At 40.2% G+C, this 17,687-nt stretch overlaps 1 protein-coding gene across 15 annotated transcripts in view; it reads left to right on the top strand.

The window, feature by feature from the left end:
* MKX (mohawk homeobox) overlaps window positions 1–17,687 on the top strand; it is a 120,929-nt gene that overhangs the window by 21,492 nt on the left and 81,750 nt on the right. The window contains exon 6 of one of the 15 annotated variants that reach the window (XM_075922564.1): window positions 10,933–11,006. The exons of 13 other annotated variants lie outside the window; for them this stretch is intronic. In XM_075922564.1, coding sequence (XP_075778679.1) covers window positions 10,933–10,991 — 59 coding nt within the window. In that variant the 3' untranslated portion in view covers window positions 10,992–11,006. Of the gene's footprint in view, window positions 1–3,944; window positions 4,040–10,932; window positions 11,007–17,687 lie in introns of those variants that run through there. One more of the 15 variants, XM_075922568.1, reaches the window with a different exon arrangement.

The raw sequence follows: 17,687 nt of genomic DNA, 5'->3' as shown, positions 1-17,687 counted from the left end.
ATTCCTTCCTTCCCACTTGTACCTCAGGCCCAACCATCCTGGTTGTAGCTCGTTTTATGACCACTTGGGGCTTATAATCTTTAATCACCACTTACTGCTGCATATGTTGGCAAGTGGCTTGGCCCTGTTGTTGCTGCATTACCTAGCCATCACACACTGAGCTCATGCAGTTTTAGGCTTAGCTCTCAGTTTCTTGGTTTAACCTTTTTAATGTTTAATGTATTATTTTAATCTTAGCAATAAAAGAAAAATGTGTTTGTGTTAATCAATAGGCTATTCGTTGAGAAGTCACCAAATCTGCCTTGACTCACACCCTTTTAATAGGTAGCAGGTTTAAAACAAACAAACAAAAATATTTCTTCATACAACTCACAGTCAACTTCTGGAACTCTTTGCCAGAGGATGTTGTGAAGCCCAGGACTTTAACAGGGTTCAAATAAGAACAAGATAAATTCATGGAGGTTAGGTCCATTAATGACTATTAGCCAAGATGAGTAGGAATGGTATCCCTAGCCTCTGTCAGAAGATGGGAATGGGTGATAGTGGAGGGATCATTTGGTGATTACATATTCTGTTCATTCCCTTTGGAGCACCTGGCATTGGCCACTTGCAGAGGACAGGATTACATGAACAGGGGTTACATCGACCTCTGGTCTTACCCAGTATGTCTCTTCTTATGTTCTTACAGGTGTACTTGAGGGCAAGATTTGGGCCTTCTATGGGCTCAGTCAGACCCTCATAGACGGGGGAGGGAAATAAGGGGAGACAAGCTCTGCTTTGGCACCTACTCCATTTTTTTTTTTTTTTTTTTTTTTTTTTTTGCTGAGGGGAGGGGTGGAAGAGGGTAGTGATTCTCTCTGAACCGGGAAAAAGTAGAGTTTTGAACCCCAAATTTGTAATCCCACCAGCAGGAGAATGGGGCCTTCCCATTGACTTGGGGTCTTCCCAGCAGAAGCTGCCCACCAGGGACTATGTACACAACTTTTTCCCTTTTCAGCAGTGATCATCTTTCTATGGCTTGGAGAGTCTCTGTGAGAAAATTCATACGGCTCTGAGCTGTGGATTCCCAGCTGGGTTGATTTGGAGGGAAGACACAAGTTCTTCTCGACCTTGTCGGTAGCTCTCTACCTCTCATCTTTTGCCTATTTCCCAGGATCTCTGTCCCTGCAGAAAGTCCTCCAATGACTACAAGGGTAAAAATATAATACTAAGGAATCATTAGTAATCCCTTTTTTGCAGCTCATAAGGAGATGAGGAATTAGGATGTGTGGTAATATCAAATCTTTTTAGTACTGGAAGGGTGCATGCATAGAGAATATATTCGAAAATTAAATTGCTTGATCATTTAACATTATTTTTCAACATACCAAAAGCATTTGGTCCACATTATGGACTAATTGCCTGCCAAGTTTTATTTTTAAATCAGAATTTATTGAAGAAGAGAACAGCAGCTTAAACATGTAAACTTTGAATTTTCTATACTTTTATATTGTAACTTAAAAGGGATCACAACAATTTTTTTAAATGTCATAAATTTGCTACTGGACTAAGTTTTGCTTGCCAAGTTTCAGCTGAGAGTGAAAAACAGAGTCTTTAATGGAAAGGTTGAGACAGCTGTAGTATAAATGCAGCAGTGTTAAGGGGCTGGGCTGTAATGTACAACTAGCAGTATATTTCCCCATAAAGTCAGTAATCATGGCATATATGAAACTCACTGTACAATCTTTTTAAAATCACTTTTTAAACATCTTCATTAACTTTGTGAGTGCTACAGTCTTTGATGAGAACAGAACAACTTTTAGGATTCACTTTATTCTCCCTGCACTTATAAAAAAGACAAGCAGAAGTTTGTGGGAAGTACCAGGTGTCTGCTATGTCATGCTGTCTATCTTTCCCATGTGTACAGAACCACTCATAAAATAGTAGATGCAGGTAGGCTGTTTTAAACAATAAGTTTATAATTTCATTAAAGGGGTCCTGGTAATATTATAAGATACAAGAACAGAGCTTGTTATAAGAAAAATTATAGTTGTATTTTCAAGTTATTTCACGTCCATTTATGAGAGCTATTTTAGAAATACTTGAACTTACCAAAATGATTGCTAGACAGTTTGAGTTAAAATAAGGAAATTTTAATCTTTCAGAATTTTTCCCCTCACACCATTCCCAGAATAATCATGTAACAGACATGTATGCATGTTTTCAATAATAGCTATTCATGTGATGTCAGATTGGTAGATTATTATTTTCTGATGTCAGTCATAAGTCTCTGATAGCAGAAAGTGAGAGAACGACTTTTTAAAAAGTAAGGCTTAGTGTACATTTATTGATCCATATAGTTCGTGTTAGTAAAATAAATAATTCTTAGTAGACAAGAATTGAAATTAAAACTTGTCTGTTTGGCATTCTATATTATGACGACAATTTTACTGGTATTTTAAGTGAACTGTGAGTGAAAATTGATTCACACTTTAACTTTGAAAAAAATATTAACTGGGTTTGATATGTCAGCAGAAAATATTGTTTAGAAGCAAACTATATATTGTGCTTTTTCTTAAGAGCAATTTTTTGTGGATAATCATGAAATAAAGTTTAGTAACCAAGCTGGTCAATGTTATGAGTCACATTCTTATTTCAGTTATATCAGTATATCTGGAATAACTCCATTAACATATTCTGATGTAACTGAAATCAGAATGTGGCCCTGTGTATCTTCATGATTTTGGCCAAATTAACACAATATGAGTGCAGTGTCCAATGACAAAAACAAGAAATTGCATTTAAAATGTATAAGGAAAATGGATTGTACCATTTCCCATTCTAATAATTAACATGCTTATAAAGACTGGACCATATGATGCCTTAGATTCATGTATGGAATTGGGGAGTCCTACCTTTAGATTAAGGCTAGAGTGTAACTTATTGTTAAGAGATTGTCTTTGCATTACTCCTCTACATAAGTACTGTGAGGTCACGAGAACTAAGTGTTTTAATCCCACTGTAGTCTTCAAAAGAAAACAGAAAACTGCATAGTTTAAATCTTTTACATATTCTGAATTAGGTTTGTACTTCCTTCAGCCATTTCATCCTGTTCTCATATATCATTGACACTGTTAAATAGGAAAACAGACTGAAATGACATACCATTGCTAACTCATGAAATGATAAAATAGTGAAAAAGGGAAAATATATATAAATATATTCATACATATTACTTACGTAAAAGCTTCTACCTTAAGGGATACATATATCATCTGCTGTTATATGTGTGTTCACTTAAAACAGAAAAGTATCTGTCCAGAGTAATTCTTAGTGCAGATATACTGTATATTTAATTGATCAGCCTCCTGACTTTAGTTTTATGTATCTCAAGTTTTCCAATATAATTCTATTTAACCTGTTGTTTAAAACCATTTATATTAGCTAATCAATTTTTGCTGGCCCCTTTGGACAGGTTCCACTGTACAATGCTCTGATGCATTCATTGAATAGATGAAGAACAGAGAATCTCATTTATCTCGTCTTACTTCCACAGTATAAATTATAATTAATATCTAGAGGCCAGGTTTCCATTGTGCTAAGCATTGTACAATAATATAATGAAAAGACCTAACAATATTATTGAGATCTGGATGTAAATGTCAAAAACCTAAGTTAATCTTTGCCCAATGGTTTATTAACATTTTAACATTGTAATTATCTTAATATGGTCTTCAAATGCTCTGTTGGTCACATATTGATGCAGAATCTTTTGCACTGTTACAGGGCAAAGAAATAAAAACACCCAGACTCCTGGAATGTCAGTATGTTATGAGCTAGGGTTGATAAACAAAAGCAAAACTTAAAATTGAAAATGCAAAGGACAAAATGGCTGTAGAGAGAGTTTGAAAACTTCTTGAGACAGACAGATTTTCATTAATTTTATTTTGTGTGTTACCTAACAGTGTAGGAGAATCAGAACAAATAAGAATAATGAGGAAATTAAGACTTGCAGACGTGGAAAGGAAGATGTCATTAAAAAATGTGAGGCAGGTTGACTTTGAAGATGTTTGATCTTTATTTTTAGATGTTTGTACTCAGGAGCATGATTGGTTTCTGGTGTTTTTATAGCTGTAGCTTTTTTCACCCTTTTTTCTTTCCTCTCTCCTTATTGTTCTCCATTGTGCACTTTGTCAGCACCCTCAACTTCCACTGAGTTGCACTAGGATGTGAAGGTGCTTAGCACCTCAAATTTGCAAAAGACACTCCGCACATTAAAAGATCCAGTTCATGATTACAAATGTCATTGTGTGTGTGTGTGTGTGTGTGTGTGTGTGTGTGTGTGTGTGTATACTCACTCTATATAATGGTTCTGTGATTCTGTGTTGTCTTTGCCAACTTTTACTCTTACTTTAGTACTGTATTTTCAAAAATGAACATATACTTTTAAAATGGGCTATAAAATCTAAAGCATAACCTGAATACAGAGGAACCTGTCTTGAGGGGCCAGCAAAAAATTCTAGTGTTAGAGATTTCTATAAGTTTGAACTAAATTATAAAAGAATCCTCAGGGATATTTTAAAATAAGTTGTCACTTAAAACCAGCTGCAGGAGATATTAACTTCAGACCTCAGTATACTCAAGAACCAAGTTTAGAAAGTGAAATATCAAATATAGTATTTAATGTACAAATTATAGAACTGAAATTTGAAGATTACATAGTTAAAATAACATTGCTAATGGAACTTTACCATTTTCATCATCACATTGAGCAATATTCCATTAACATAGATTCTTTTGGGAAGGGATTGCATGTAATTTCTTTATGGTTGTTGGTAGGGAAAAGAGAAACAAGAAATTACCTGTGCTAAAATGGGTGTTATCAATTTAAAAATATATCTTATGTTGTAAACCAGGGGTGGGTAACCAAAGGCCCAGGGGATAGATGCAGCCCCTGGCTTGCCTGGATCTGGCCCCCAAGGCTCAGGGCCCCCCACCAGCTCTGGGGAGCCTGCACTGGCATTCCAGCTCCCCACCACCTCACCACAGGGCTGGAGCACACAAAATCTAAGTCTGGGCCCCCTTAGGCTCTGGTGTGCACAGGAAATGAGGAGAGTGTCTTTCTCCTCTGAGTTAATCCAAACCCAAAGAAGGTTCCCCATCCCTGGACATTTTTAAAAACCCAGTTGGCTGTTTGTACATTTTTTGATTTTTGTTTGTTTGGACAATGAAAATCAATTAAATCCATTTCACAGAGCCTTCTAGGCACTTTCTCTTCTTGCTTCTATGGATAGCCAGGCAAAATTCTCATTCACTTTAAGCAGGATTAAGCCAGTTATTTGGCTGCAGACAGTTTTGTTGCAAGGCAGCAGAAATTGGCTTTTATTATATGTGCAGGCTTTGTCATTACAGCAGAGTAGGATGTATTTTTAAATTAAAACTTTGAAATTGAAAATACTAAAACATGACAAAAAATCCAGAAATATCTAAAAATCATGAGCGAAGCAATGTTTCTCTAGCCAGAGCTTTCTCCTGCTTTCGATGTTGTGACAGTGTGTATTTAACTAAGACCACTACAATTTCCCTCATACAAATGTTGTTATCACTAGGTTAAAAGCAGCAGTCTCTGTGCTTGCCCTTTGTCTGGCCAGATGGGAAAAATGAACAGTGCTGTCATCATGGGACAGTACTGTGGCAGGTGCTTCTGAAATGGTAGATGATGCCAAGAGATTCAGAAGGGTAGCTGTGTTAGTCTGTAACAGAAAAAACTTAAAAAATAATGAATAGTCTTGCAGCACCTTAGAGATTAACAAAAAACGTAGATGGTTTCATGAGCTTTCGTATGCCTAAAAGTGATGAGTATTTTTTTACACATTTTTATGTTTATATCCTCCCTCAAATTTAGTAAATGTTCTAGTCCTCAGTGAGGACAATGCCCCTGCCACGTTTCAGACTTCATCCATCCAGACTTATCGGAAACATGTGTACTAAGGGGAAAAAATATCTTTTTCCCGTTCTCCCTGTGCCCAAAATGACTGAAAAGATTTTGCAGAAAAGAAAGAAAAAGAGAATTTAAAAGATCCATCCCAAAATATGACTGTTTCAGGAGGTTATGAGTGTCTGAAAACGGATGGTTAGTTTGGTCATAAATTGTTTTGTGGCTTTAGCAGTGGATAGCATGATAATCACTATAATAAGGAAATTAGTAAGACAATTGACACTTAAAAAGGAATATTCAATGCGCATGTAGAAACTGAAAAAGAAACTTAAGTTGGGTCCATATGTGAAAATTATACTGATTTAACTAAAGTACTTTAGAAACTGATTTAGTTAAATGAGTTTAAAACCTGTATGTGGACACTCTTATTTCAATTAAGGCATCCCTGATATGTTTTGCCGTAGATCCATAAACTATCCATTTAAGGGGAGATTTTAAAGGAACAAAGGAAAAATACATGTCCAGCTCCCATTGAAAGCCAATTTTTTGTGTTTTCAAAAATCTACCCCTGAAGCTAAATTGATATAAACATGTGTTAAACCAGAGTAATAAGGTCTGCATAGATGGTTGAACCAATTTAACTAAATTCATTTTGAAACAGATTTAGTTAAATCAGTACAATTTTCTCATGTAGAGAAGGCCTTATATCTAGTCCAGCAAAACCTTATTTATGTCAGCAATTCCTACTGAAGTCAGTGAATTTACTTGTTTAAACAAAGGAAGCTCACAGCATTTACAGATCACAATTGTTTGCACCCCAAAATACACTCCCTGTGATCTTGAAAGTGGGAGCATTTTCTGACCTGTGGGAAGAAAAGTAGTTGTGGCTTGTTGAAAGTGCCCTCCCCTTTGGGATAAAAGGGAAGGGAAAGAGAAGCATCACGTGAGCCAGCAGCTGACTGGAGGGTACTCAGGTGGGATATTGGCCCAGGCACATCTAGAGGGAGAATATTTATATTCCATTTCCATCAGACAGAGCCCTCTTTCAGGATCAGCAGCACCCTAGCCTCAAAGTAAGATCAAGGTGTTTTGTTGTGTTGTTAGGCATTGAACTAATCACCTTTGTAGGAAAGGAATGTTTTCCTTCACTGCCAGATTGGCTGGGGTGGGGTGGGTTTTTTTGTCTCTGTCAAAGCAGCTCATCGATCTGATAGGGGTGGATCAGGAGTTTTGTTCAAGGTGTCGCAATTTGGCAGGTGTCCAGCACACATACTCATTCTCTGGGGCCTCTGGTTCCCTGGTAAACTGGAATTGGAAGAAGATTCAGGGGAAGGAGGCATTCCCTGAAGAAACTGGGGAAAGGAGGTAGGGTTCCTAATATCTGGTACAGTAGGGAAACCGCCTCCTGTCCTCAGCCCCTTAGTAGTTAGGGATGAGGGCAATGGGGTTTCAACACTGGGTTGAGACTCAGTTGGGAGACGGAGAAGACTGATAGCATTCCTCACTCCCAGTCAGGTAGAAATGATTAAGGAAGGAATTATGAGATACTTGTACTGTCTGAGTTATTGCTGGGTAATCTCCAGATAAGTGAAATTAATAAAGTTGCAGCCTAATTAAACTACATCCCTTGAATCTTGTTTGTTGTCCTGCACGTACAGAACAATAAAAGCAGTGACTCCTATTGCAGTAGACAAAGAGAAACATTCATGTGCCCACATGAAGTCATGAAGAGACTCTTAGCATAAACTGACCTGACATATGTTATGTGGGAAGGAATGATGCAGAGGCCACACAGAGCCAGAGAACTGGAGCAGTCTCCTATTTGGGACCATGGAAGAGGCTTGGGGATAAAGCTGGGACCTGGCACTTCTGCAGATTCACCGTAACCCCCAGTAGATTTATGGGAGAGGCAGGCATGTGCAGTAGCCATAGAAATATTTCACTGGGGTTGGGGATTCTGTTTTCTACAACCCCTGGGAAGCTCTAATGCAAAGCCCTTTTACTAGGTATTTGTGCTGGAGGGAGGAGTTGGGCTAAAGAAAGTGAAAAAAAAATGTGACATGAGACAAAAGAAATTCAAGTGAAATGTGAAGGAAAGAAACAAAACAAGAGTGTTTCCACTGATTAAAAACATGTGACTCCAATCCTTGGGGATTAGCTTTGAAATCACATGCTTCACTCTATCTCTGACAAGAGAGATCCTACTTTCTAGTACAAATCTGTAGCTGGAGACAGACTAAACTGCTGCTTTACTGAGTTTAAACTGGCAACACTCTTGTGCCTGATATTCAAATGTTCCTGTTTTTCATCCTGGGTTTTCAATGACTCATCAATCAAATTTCCACTCATGTATGCACAGTATTATGTGTGTACTTTGGAACACTAACACCTGCATATACAGGTAATAAAATTGTCATGGGCAAAACACCCGTTTGCTTGGAGAATTTTACATCTTGTAAAATTCCACTCATCTTGTGTATACACATGTAAATGCATCAAAATGTGCATGCAAGTGTGCAAATGAACCTACATGAACATGCAGAGGAAGAACTGTCTCCTGACCATCCTTTCTAGGATGGTGGTGCTACGGTTGCAAGAAGGATGTATTTTTAGCATTTCTTCCAGTAAACTTAAAGGTATGGGGAGCCTATAAAATTCATTTATTTTGGGAAAAATGTCTGAATTGAAACTTCATACCTAGAATGGTGTTTCTGTGTATTTCATTCTGTTCCTACTGTTTGGTATAAATAAAATGAACTACTGGTAACATTCAGTAGACAGTAAATTCTATTTGAACCATGGTCTGTTGGATTGACCTGTCTTCTTCTGCAGTGTTAAAGAGGTGCTGTTGATGCTGCTATATTTAAGATTTTATTGGTGTTTCCATGAAAATCCTTTTTAATCCAAGAATTTATTACCCAGCTGTTTAAATTCAGTCTGGTCTGAAATTTGGTGCAGTTGGGAGTTCTCCAATCTGTGTGTAGTGGATTTAAGCAGGTACATCCCAATAATACCAGTCAAAGTTATGAGAAACTAAAAGGCATCTTTCGAGGAGTAGAGATGTGTGCGTAAATTCACTCCCCTCATGAAATTGGTGGAAAAACTGTTTTTTAATGGTTTGGGGGAAAATATTTTTTCTTTAATTATTCTCTGTTCTGTCTGTCTCTCATCTATCCATATTTCTTTAAGAGAAAAATTGCCATTTTGCTGTGAAAATATTTTAAAGTGGTTTACAAGTGTGTGAACTACTTTTCCTGGTGAAAACTTGCATTCACTGTTGAAAATGGTGACATTTCTTTACAAATTCATGAGAAATTAATAATTGATAGCTTCATATCACTTTTCTTGGGAGCCAATTTTTAAACTGATTTTTTTTAATTAAAATTTGAGTGATAGAGCAGAAATTAATTATAATTAAAATATCTCTTCTGTACAGCACTGCAAAATCTGTGTTAGTCACTATATTTTTCCACATTTTGATCTAAAATGTCATGTATTGGAGAGTGCCAGACTAAATGGACCAATATGACATAGCAAATCCTATTTCCCTTTGGAGGTTTGTGGCTTTTGAAATCCACACCATAACTTACAAAACTGCTTTATGTGTTTAATTTTGAGGTCTCTTGTTCATAATGTGAACACCCGTGGCACAATGATGGAAATAAATAGGTTATTGAGACCAGACTACTGCTTATACATATATATATATATACAAGGGAACTCTTATAGGAGAGAGTTGACACCAATGGGAGTTACAAGTACAAATATATTGAGAAAGCAGAGTTTCAATCTGTGTGTGCACTAGGTTTACACTGGGAATTAGGTTTATATTCTTTCACTCCAAAATCTCATTAACTTCACCCTCATAATAGTAGGAAACTCACAGGTTCAACTTATCTTTTGATATTTTTGCTATCGTCATGGGGTAAACTCTCATGAGAACATCTGTTCCTGTGAGATTTCTACCATCTTAGACTAAAAACTAAAACTGAAACAGGGAAACAGTGTTGGTTTCAAGTCTATCCATTCCACCAACTCAAGAATTGAGATTTAAGGTTCCAGCTTTGGCTTCTAGCTAGCTACAAAAATACAGGCCTGCAAGAAAAGCTAGCCTTCCAGAATTCCATGAATAATAAATATTAGCTATTATTTGATGCCTTTTGAGTGTTTTGGAAGAAGCAATAGCAGAAATTACCACACATTTTGCATAATGTGGGGCTGTCTGAAATATACACTCAATTAAAAGTATATGTAAATGAGTTTTATGAGAAACAAAAATGACACCTAAACAAACAAACAAAAACAAACAAACCCCAGTGAGACAAAAGATTAAAGCAGGAGATTACGCTGGAAAGGAAAACCATTGCAGAAAATCAGGAAATGTAAGAACAACTTAAATAAAAAGAGAATTAAATTAAAAATTTGAGGAATAGAAGAGCTGCAAAGGGACACAAAAATAAATAACGATATCAAAATTCTGATGAGCCATGAAATGTATTCTCCTTCTTAATTCTTCACAGTAGCCTGAAACCTTAATATAAATGACTTTCAGTGTTTAGGGTCTTTCAGACTAGCTAGTGGCTAAGGTTATGATAACCAAGTCTTTTGGTATGCATTGACTTTTTAAGTTAGAATGAACTACTTTGCCAAGATTCAAAATCCAGTTTTCAATCGTTCCCTTCTACCTTCAAGCTGATTTAGACAACAGATGCATGGAAGGCAAAGCAACATTCAAAATCTGTCAGCTGAAGCTGAGAGGAAAGATGGCCAGCTGACTGTAGCCAAGATTCCTTAAATATTACAGTGTTTTACATTTCTGAATGTAAAAACTCACTTTCCTGGGTAAGGTACTAGCCAAGTGCCTGAACTGTGGTATCTCAGACTAGCTTATTGGAATATTAGAGACTTGTAGTCATCTCTGACTCTTGACAGAGTTACTCTCTTAAAGCTAAAGTTAAATGTTGTTGTTTTCTCCACTTCCCTTTATTTTGACTACTTCCTTTTTTCTCTCTCAGCTACTATTTGTCATCTTAAATACAGCTTGTTGAAAAAATCAGGGTTTTTCATAAACTGACTCTGGAGAAGTGAAGCCCTTCAAGTTCTTTTTGTTACCAGACTCTTTGTGTGTGTTACATCATTATTTGTCTAATGCTAGCAGTGTGGTAGACCGGGGATTCTGAGAACAATATTTTTGGCGTCCCCAGAGTACAGCCACCAACCCTTTTTGGTGGCCATGCTGATAATTTTTCCAACCCTGAGTCCTGCTGCCCAGGGCTGAAGCCCAGAGATGGAACCCAGGGACTGAAACCCAAAGCCTGCTGAACACACACACTGCCAGGAGCTCCCAAGAAGCTGCATGGTGGAAGGTGCAGATCCCCTGCTGGTAGGGTAGTGCCAGCAAATGGCAACGCAGCCAGAAGCAACCTGCAGGGAATGGTTGTTGTTTTGCCCTCCCCCCAAAAAGGAGGCTGTCATGGCCACAGAAACATTCCCAGGCAGCCGCATTTGAAAAATGCTGTGCTAGACACTTTCCAGACAGAGATAAAGACAAAGGGCAAAATGCAGGCCCACTGAAGTCAATGGGAGTTTTGCCATTGACTTCAGCAGAGGTCAGAATTTCACTGTAAGTACCTGAACAGAAATAGCCACCCTGGGCTAGATTCATAAAGCCTTTAGCCATTGCAATGCTCAGTATTGCAACCCCTAAATCCTAGCTGCTGTATTCAGGGCTGGATTAAGGGGAGGGGGCTAGCCGGGCAGCTGCCCAAGGGGCCAACCTATGGGGGGCACCTGATGGCAGCTATAAGGGGTGCTGTGTGCCCAGCCGTGCGGTGCCCCTTAATGCTGCCATCAGGTGCTGCACGCCTGGGGCCGGAGGCCGTGCGGCACCCCATAGAGCTGCCATCAGGCGCCGTGTGCCTGGGGCCAACGGCCGTGCGGCGCCCCTTAGAGCTGCCATCAGGCACCACACACCCGATTGTAGCTGTAAGGTGCTCAGCGCACCGGGGAGTGGGGCCGCGCATGCGCCGTGCACCCAGGGGCAGAACCATGCATGTGTCACATGCCCACTGCCTGGAGCACAGGAATGGCTCAAGCTGACTCTGGCTGTACCACCCAGTGCAATTCATAGTCCTGAGATGGGTGCCCTGGAGAGCTAGATACCTAAGAAAAGGGTTCTCAAAAGCCAGAAAGCGGGAAGCCACCTAAGTGCAGAGGAGGGGTGGGGCTTAAGACCCAGATTCACGAAGATGCCTGAATGGCCCAAGGGTAGGCACCTACGTTTGCTTGCAATTATGAGCTGCACTGCTCTCCTGGTGCTCCTGCCAAAAATTTTATTGCTAAATGGGGTGCCTCCTCCTTGTTCCTCTGGCTGGCCCTCCCTACACCCCCTCCTGCAGGTACCAGACACCTATGCTCAGCTGTGACCCTTTTCTTGGTGCTAGGTGTCTAAATCAGGCCATTCTTTTCCTGTGAGAGGGGAGGGGAAGGAAAAAGAGAAGAAGAGATCTCCTTCCCTTTTTATAGCAAATAGCCCAGGGTACGTCTACACTACAGCGCTAGTTCGAACTAACTTAGTTCGAATTAGTTAATTCGAACTAACGCGTCTAGAACTAAAAACTAGTTCGAATTAGCGTTTTGCTAATTCGAACTAGCAAGTCCACATTGAGTGGACTCTGAACAGGGCTTAAGGATGGCCGGAAGCAGTGCCGGCAGGGCATCAGAGGAGGACTTAGAGCATGGAGATGCTGTCTCAGGCTAGCCGAGGGCTGCGCTTAAAGGGTCCCGACCCCCACCCCGGACAGACAGTTCTCAGGGGTGCCCCGCTTGCAAAGAAGTTCTGGCTTGGAGTGCCCGGAGTACCCACACTGGGCACATCACACCACTCAGCCATCAGCCCAGCTACACTTGCTGCAGGCTGCCATCTGGGGAAAGGGGGCAATTGGGGGGCTGCAGGAGAGCTTCCACCCCCAGAAGCCCGCAGAGCCAGCCCAGTCCTCCCCATCGGGGGTTCGTACCCCTTTCCTCCCTCACCTCCTTCCACTTACCCTTCCCTAGCCCCCCTTCTTATTGATGTACAAAATAAAGATAACGTTTCTTCCAACATTGACTCTGTCTTTATTGAACAAAACTGGGAGGAGACTGGGAAAAGGAGGTGGGAGAGGGGAAGAGAAAGGCTGGGAGAAGGGAGGGCAACTAACATGATCAGGGGTTGGGAAGAGGTCCCAGATGAAGAAAGGCTACAGAGACTGGGACTGTTCAGCTTAGAAAAGAGGAGACGGAGGGGGGACAGGATAGAGGTCTCTAAAAGCAGGGGTTGGGTGGAGACGGTGTATTCAGAAAAGTTCTTCCTGAGTTCCCATAAAGAAGGACTAGAGGACACCAAAGGAAAGGAATGGGTAGCAGGCTTCAAACTAGTAAGAGAAAGTTGTTCTTCTTCAGAAAGCAAATAGTTAACCTGCGGAACTCCTTGCTGCAGGAGGCTGTGAAGGCTGGAACTAGAACAGAGTTTAAAGGGAAGTGAGATCAAGTCATGGAGGTTGGGTCCATGGAGTGGTCTTAGCCAGGGGGTAGGAGTGGTGTCCCTGCCCAAAGTTTGTGGAAGGCTGGAGAGGGATGGCACGAGACAAATGGCTTGGTCACTGTCTTCGGTCCATCCCCTCCAGGGTCCCTAGGGTTGGCCGCTGTCAGCAGACAGGCTACTGGGCTAGATGGACCTTTGGTCTGACCCAGGACGGCCATTGTAAGCTCAGGGCTCAGGGTCGGGGGTCTCAGTGGACCCCCTTGATTTTCATGCACACCTGCTCCTGGGTGGCCAGGCTGGCAGCTCTCCTGCCCTAGCCGGCCACTTTCCTGTGCCTAGTGCGGAGATCGTGGACAAGGTCCACGATGTCCGCACTAGCCCAGGAAGGTGCCCGCCTCTTGCGGTCCAGGGCAAGCTCCCGGGAGCCGCCAGTCTGGTCCCGGGAAGAGGGGGTGGGCTGGGGGACATCGGGTGGGTGGCTCTGTGCTGTGCCAGGTGCAGGGTCTGCTGGCTGGGTGCTGGCAGGCTTGCACCTGGCACGGGCACCATAGCCAGCCCGTGCCCCTTTAAGGGGTCCGGGGCCGGGAGGGGGGCATAGAGTTTCCCTGGTGTTGGCCAGAGTGGCCACCAGGGAAACCTGGGGAGGGCTAGCCTCCCACTAGTTCGAATTAAGGGGCTACACACCCCTTAATTCGAACTAGCTAGTTCGAACTAGGCTTAATCCTCATAAAATGAGGTTTACCTAGTTCGAACTAAGCGCTCCGCTAGTTCGATTCAAATTCGAACTAGTGGAGCACTAGTGTAGCACCTATTAAAGTTAGTTCGAACTAACTTTGTAGTGTAGACATACCCCCAGAGGTTAAGGCACTCTCTGAGATTTGGCAGACTGTTTTCAAATCCCTAGTCTGTCTGATTTGGAGTAGAGCGACTCCCACATCTCAGGTGAATGCAGTGTCAGTTGGTGCTATATTATGCATTACAGTGATGCAGTAAAATTAATTGCTCTCCTACTTTTCTCTCTTGTATGTTACTTAGATGGTGTTTTCATTGATTAGCACATAATATTAGTAACTCCCTTGGATTAATAGATAAGATCATTGTATCGGAAGGTTTATTCCTTCATTATTTTTTGCTGGCAAAACATGCATTGACTTTAGTGGAGGTCCTGACAGTAGTAAAAACATCGTTTTCAATGTGGTTGTGGGGTGGAGGAATAAATGAAAGTACAATTTAGTTTCTTTTCATGGCAATAACATCATTCAGTTATCATGCATTTGCAATATAACTTGGAGTCCTCATCCTTCAGTAATATTTGTTGATGTAATTGTCATACTATCATCATTATTGACTTGCAATAATATTGAATATTTTGTAATACTTTTTTACCTAGAAGTATATGATAAATGCTATGGAATGGTAGGCATTTCAAGAGATTGAATTTGTACATGTAAGTAGTGCACTCCACTATACTGAATATTTATGTATTTATTTGGCTTTATTTATCTTGCTTTGAGATTCCTCTCCACAGATAATTATGCTTCAACATTATAATGAAGTGTTCCTATTGTAGGCCTAATCCTGCTTTCTTACCCCCAAATGACCATCCAAGAAAATGAGAGTTGGAGTTAAATAAAGAGCATAGTATATTCCTGAGTGAATTCTGTGACAAAAAAATAAAATTTCTGCACGAGTTATTTTAAGTCTGCATATTTTGTCAAAATAATACACTATAATCACTCCATTTTCAATTTTTTCCTGAGAACTATTTTGAAATAAATTAACAAAATAATTGAAAATGGTGCAATTATATGGTTGTGTTTCTGTGTTATTCTAACAATAAAATATGCAGAATTTTTAATTTTTTTGTTACAGAATTCCCTCAAGAGTATCATGGCTCTGTGTGGTGCAATCTGGGTGCAGGCAGCTCATGAAGAGGGTTGGATGCAGGGGAGAACCTGGAGGGGCTTAGTGCAGAGTTCTGGGTGCAGGAGAAATGGGACTTCACAGAGAAGTCCAAGTGAAGGTGGTTAGGGCTTGGGTGAGGCTGCAGGGAGTGGAGATTGGTGAGATGGGGGAGTCAGGGGTCAGCTAGTTGGGGTTCAGTGGAGTGGGGGTCCAGGTGTGGGAGGCTCCTGATGCAGGCGTAGATAGACAGTGGAAGAGGAGCTTGGGAGTCTCATAGGTGGCCTCTGGATACATGGGCTGGGGAAAGAGGTAAGTGTACAGGGAGCTGCTCTCCCTGTTTACCCAGCCCGCATGCATCCAGATCCGCCCCCCTCCCCCTCCCATGCCCAGCACCCCCACTGTGCGTCACCTCCTGCACTCTGAGCCTCATCCTCCCGCTCCAAACTCAGCCTGAAGTTGTCTCAGTCCGAGGCACATGTTCTGCAGAACCTTACATGTCTTTAGAGCTTCAACAGGACACAATTAAAGTTAAATCCCCAGAATCACACATAAAAAATATATTGTTTATAGAGGGCAAGAAAAATAAAACTTCAACTTCGTATGATATATTGTGTCATCTGTATGTGACAAATTGTTACACTCCGGTACCTTCAAAACTGCAAGTGCTTAAACTAAAGAGCTAAATATAATTTAGTTAGTAAAAATATACCTTAGTTATAATAAAATGATAATGGTGGAACTTGGCAATAGTGTAGCTAATAAATACTACACTTCTTAAATGTGACTGGAATCCAAGTACATACTATTTTACTGTGTAGTTAAGCATGTGGCAGGACATACTAAAGCAAGATTTTCTTTTTGTCTTTCCAGTGGAAAACTGAAGTTCTTTGTTTAAGTGAGGCCTGATGGGAATTTTTAAAGTAAAAACAAGGAGCTAAAGAATTCCATTCCTTTTTGCCAACTTTTTTCTCCTTCAAGCCAAATTATCGATTAATGGGGCATTAAATGTCAAATACTACATAGATGTTTTCTTACCCTTTTTATTTGGGGTTACTTCAGTAATTTCTAGCTGGTACTTCAAATACCAAGGTATTCCACAAAGCAAGAGAATACCCGTTCCAAAGTTTTGGCTTTGTAACAATAAAGGTCATTGCTAAGAAAGACAGGAGATTTACATATTTAATCCTATTTCTATTTTTTAAAACTCTCCTTCCATTCTCCTATAGCCTTCTTCATTCTAAATCTCAGTTCTTTGTCTTCTTCATTAGCTGTTGCCAGTCTGGCACAGCTAAATGAATGTTTGACCATATTTTTGTCTGGCTGTAGTTAAATACTGATCTGACAATAGAATACTTTTCTCTAGGTTTTCCTTCTTCCCCAAGGGAACAATACTTCAAGGGCAACCTGCTTGTCCAGCATATGAACATGTGGAAAATCCACTGCTCTGCACTAATGATTTTCAGATGGGCCATTGTTGCTGAAAATCATCCCAAGAGTAGCAGCTTCTCCATTGTAGCACCTATTTTGAAACCACGTTGTCAGTACTTGGATCTGAAATAAGCCCCTTACATTCATATGTGTAGTGGCATGACATGCTACATTGCTTATAAGTAGCAGCAAATATTTTGAATCAAGAAAATTAGGTAAATTTTTCTGTTGTAGATTTCGTGTAGTCTGTAATAATCAATCCGACATTTACTTCAGCGTAAAAACTTTAAACTTTGGAAAAAGTAAGAATATGCCAATGATCCACGACAGCAATGGCAAAAGCACCCTAAATATTGTTCATAAATTAATTACTTTCACACATTTGCTTTAAATATTTATGGGTAATGTTGCCTCACACTTTGGAGAGGAGAATGAATTTTAAATTTCAAACAGTTTTTGTAACTGTTCTGCTCAAAAAACACATTCTTTTTAAACAACTTTCACTTTTAATCTATAATTAAAGCCAAAGTTTTCTTTTAATTTTAAAAGCTTGTCCTTGGACTAAAATAACATGGAACATTTTTAAACATCGATCCAAACTGCTGTAGATACATTTTATTTAAACCACAGACCCTGCAGTTAGATTCCTTACTTTGCCAGACAGACTACAAATTGTAACTGTGGCAGTAATGACTGTGAAATTCTGGATGCTGTACTACCAGCAAGGAGGGTTGTTTTTCTGGAGTTGTTCCTCCCGTTGGGCCCTATTCATGAATGACTTAATCCCTGAGTATTATCAAATGTTGTGCAAGTTACTGTGCATAGAAAAATCATGCAATACTCGTCTCCCTTGTGTTCCTTACATGGAATTGGTATGCTTACCTCAGTCTGCAGGCAGTTGGATATTAGAGAGAG

Source organism: Pelodiscus sinensis, chromosome 2 (genome assembly GCF_049634645.1).
Source record: "Pelodiscus sinensis isolate JC-2024 chromosome 2, ASM4963464v1, whole genome shotgun sequence".
NCBI lineage: Eukaryota > Metazoa > Chordata > Testudines > Trionychidae > Pelodiscus > Pelodiscus sinensis.
The sequence above is the reverse complement of the archived record's forward strand: the minus strand, read 5'-3'. Positions and strand labels throughout refer to the sequence as shown.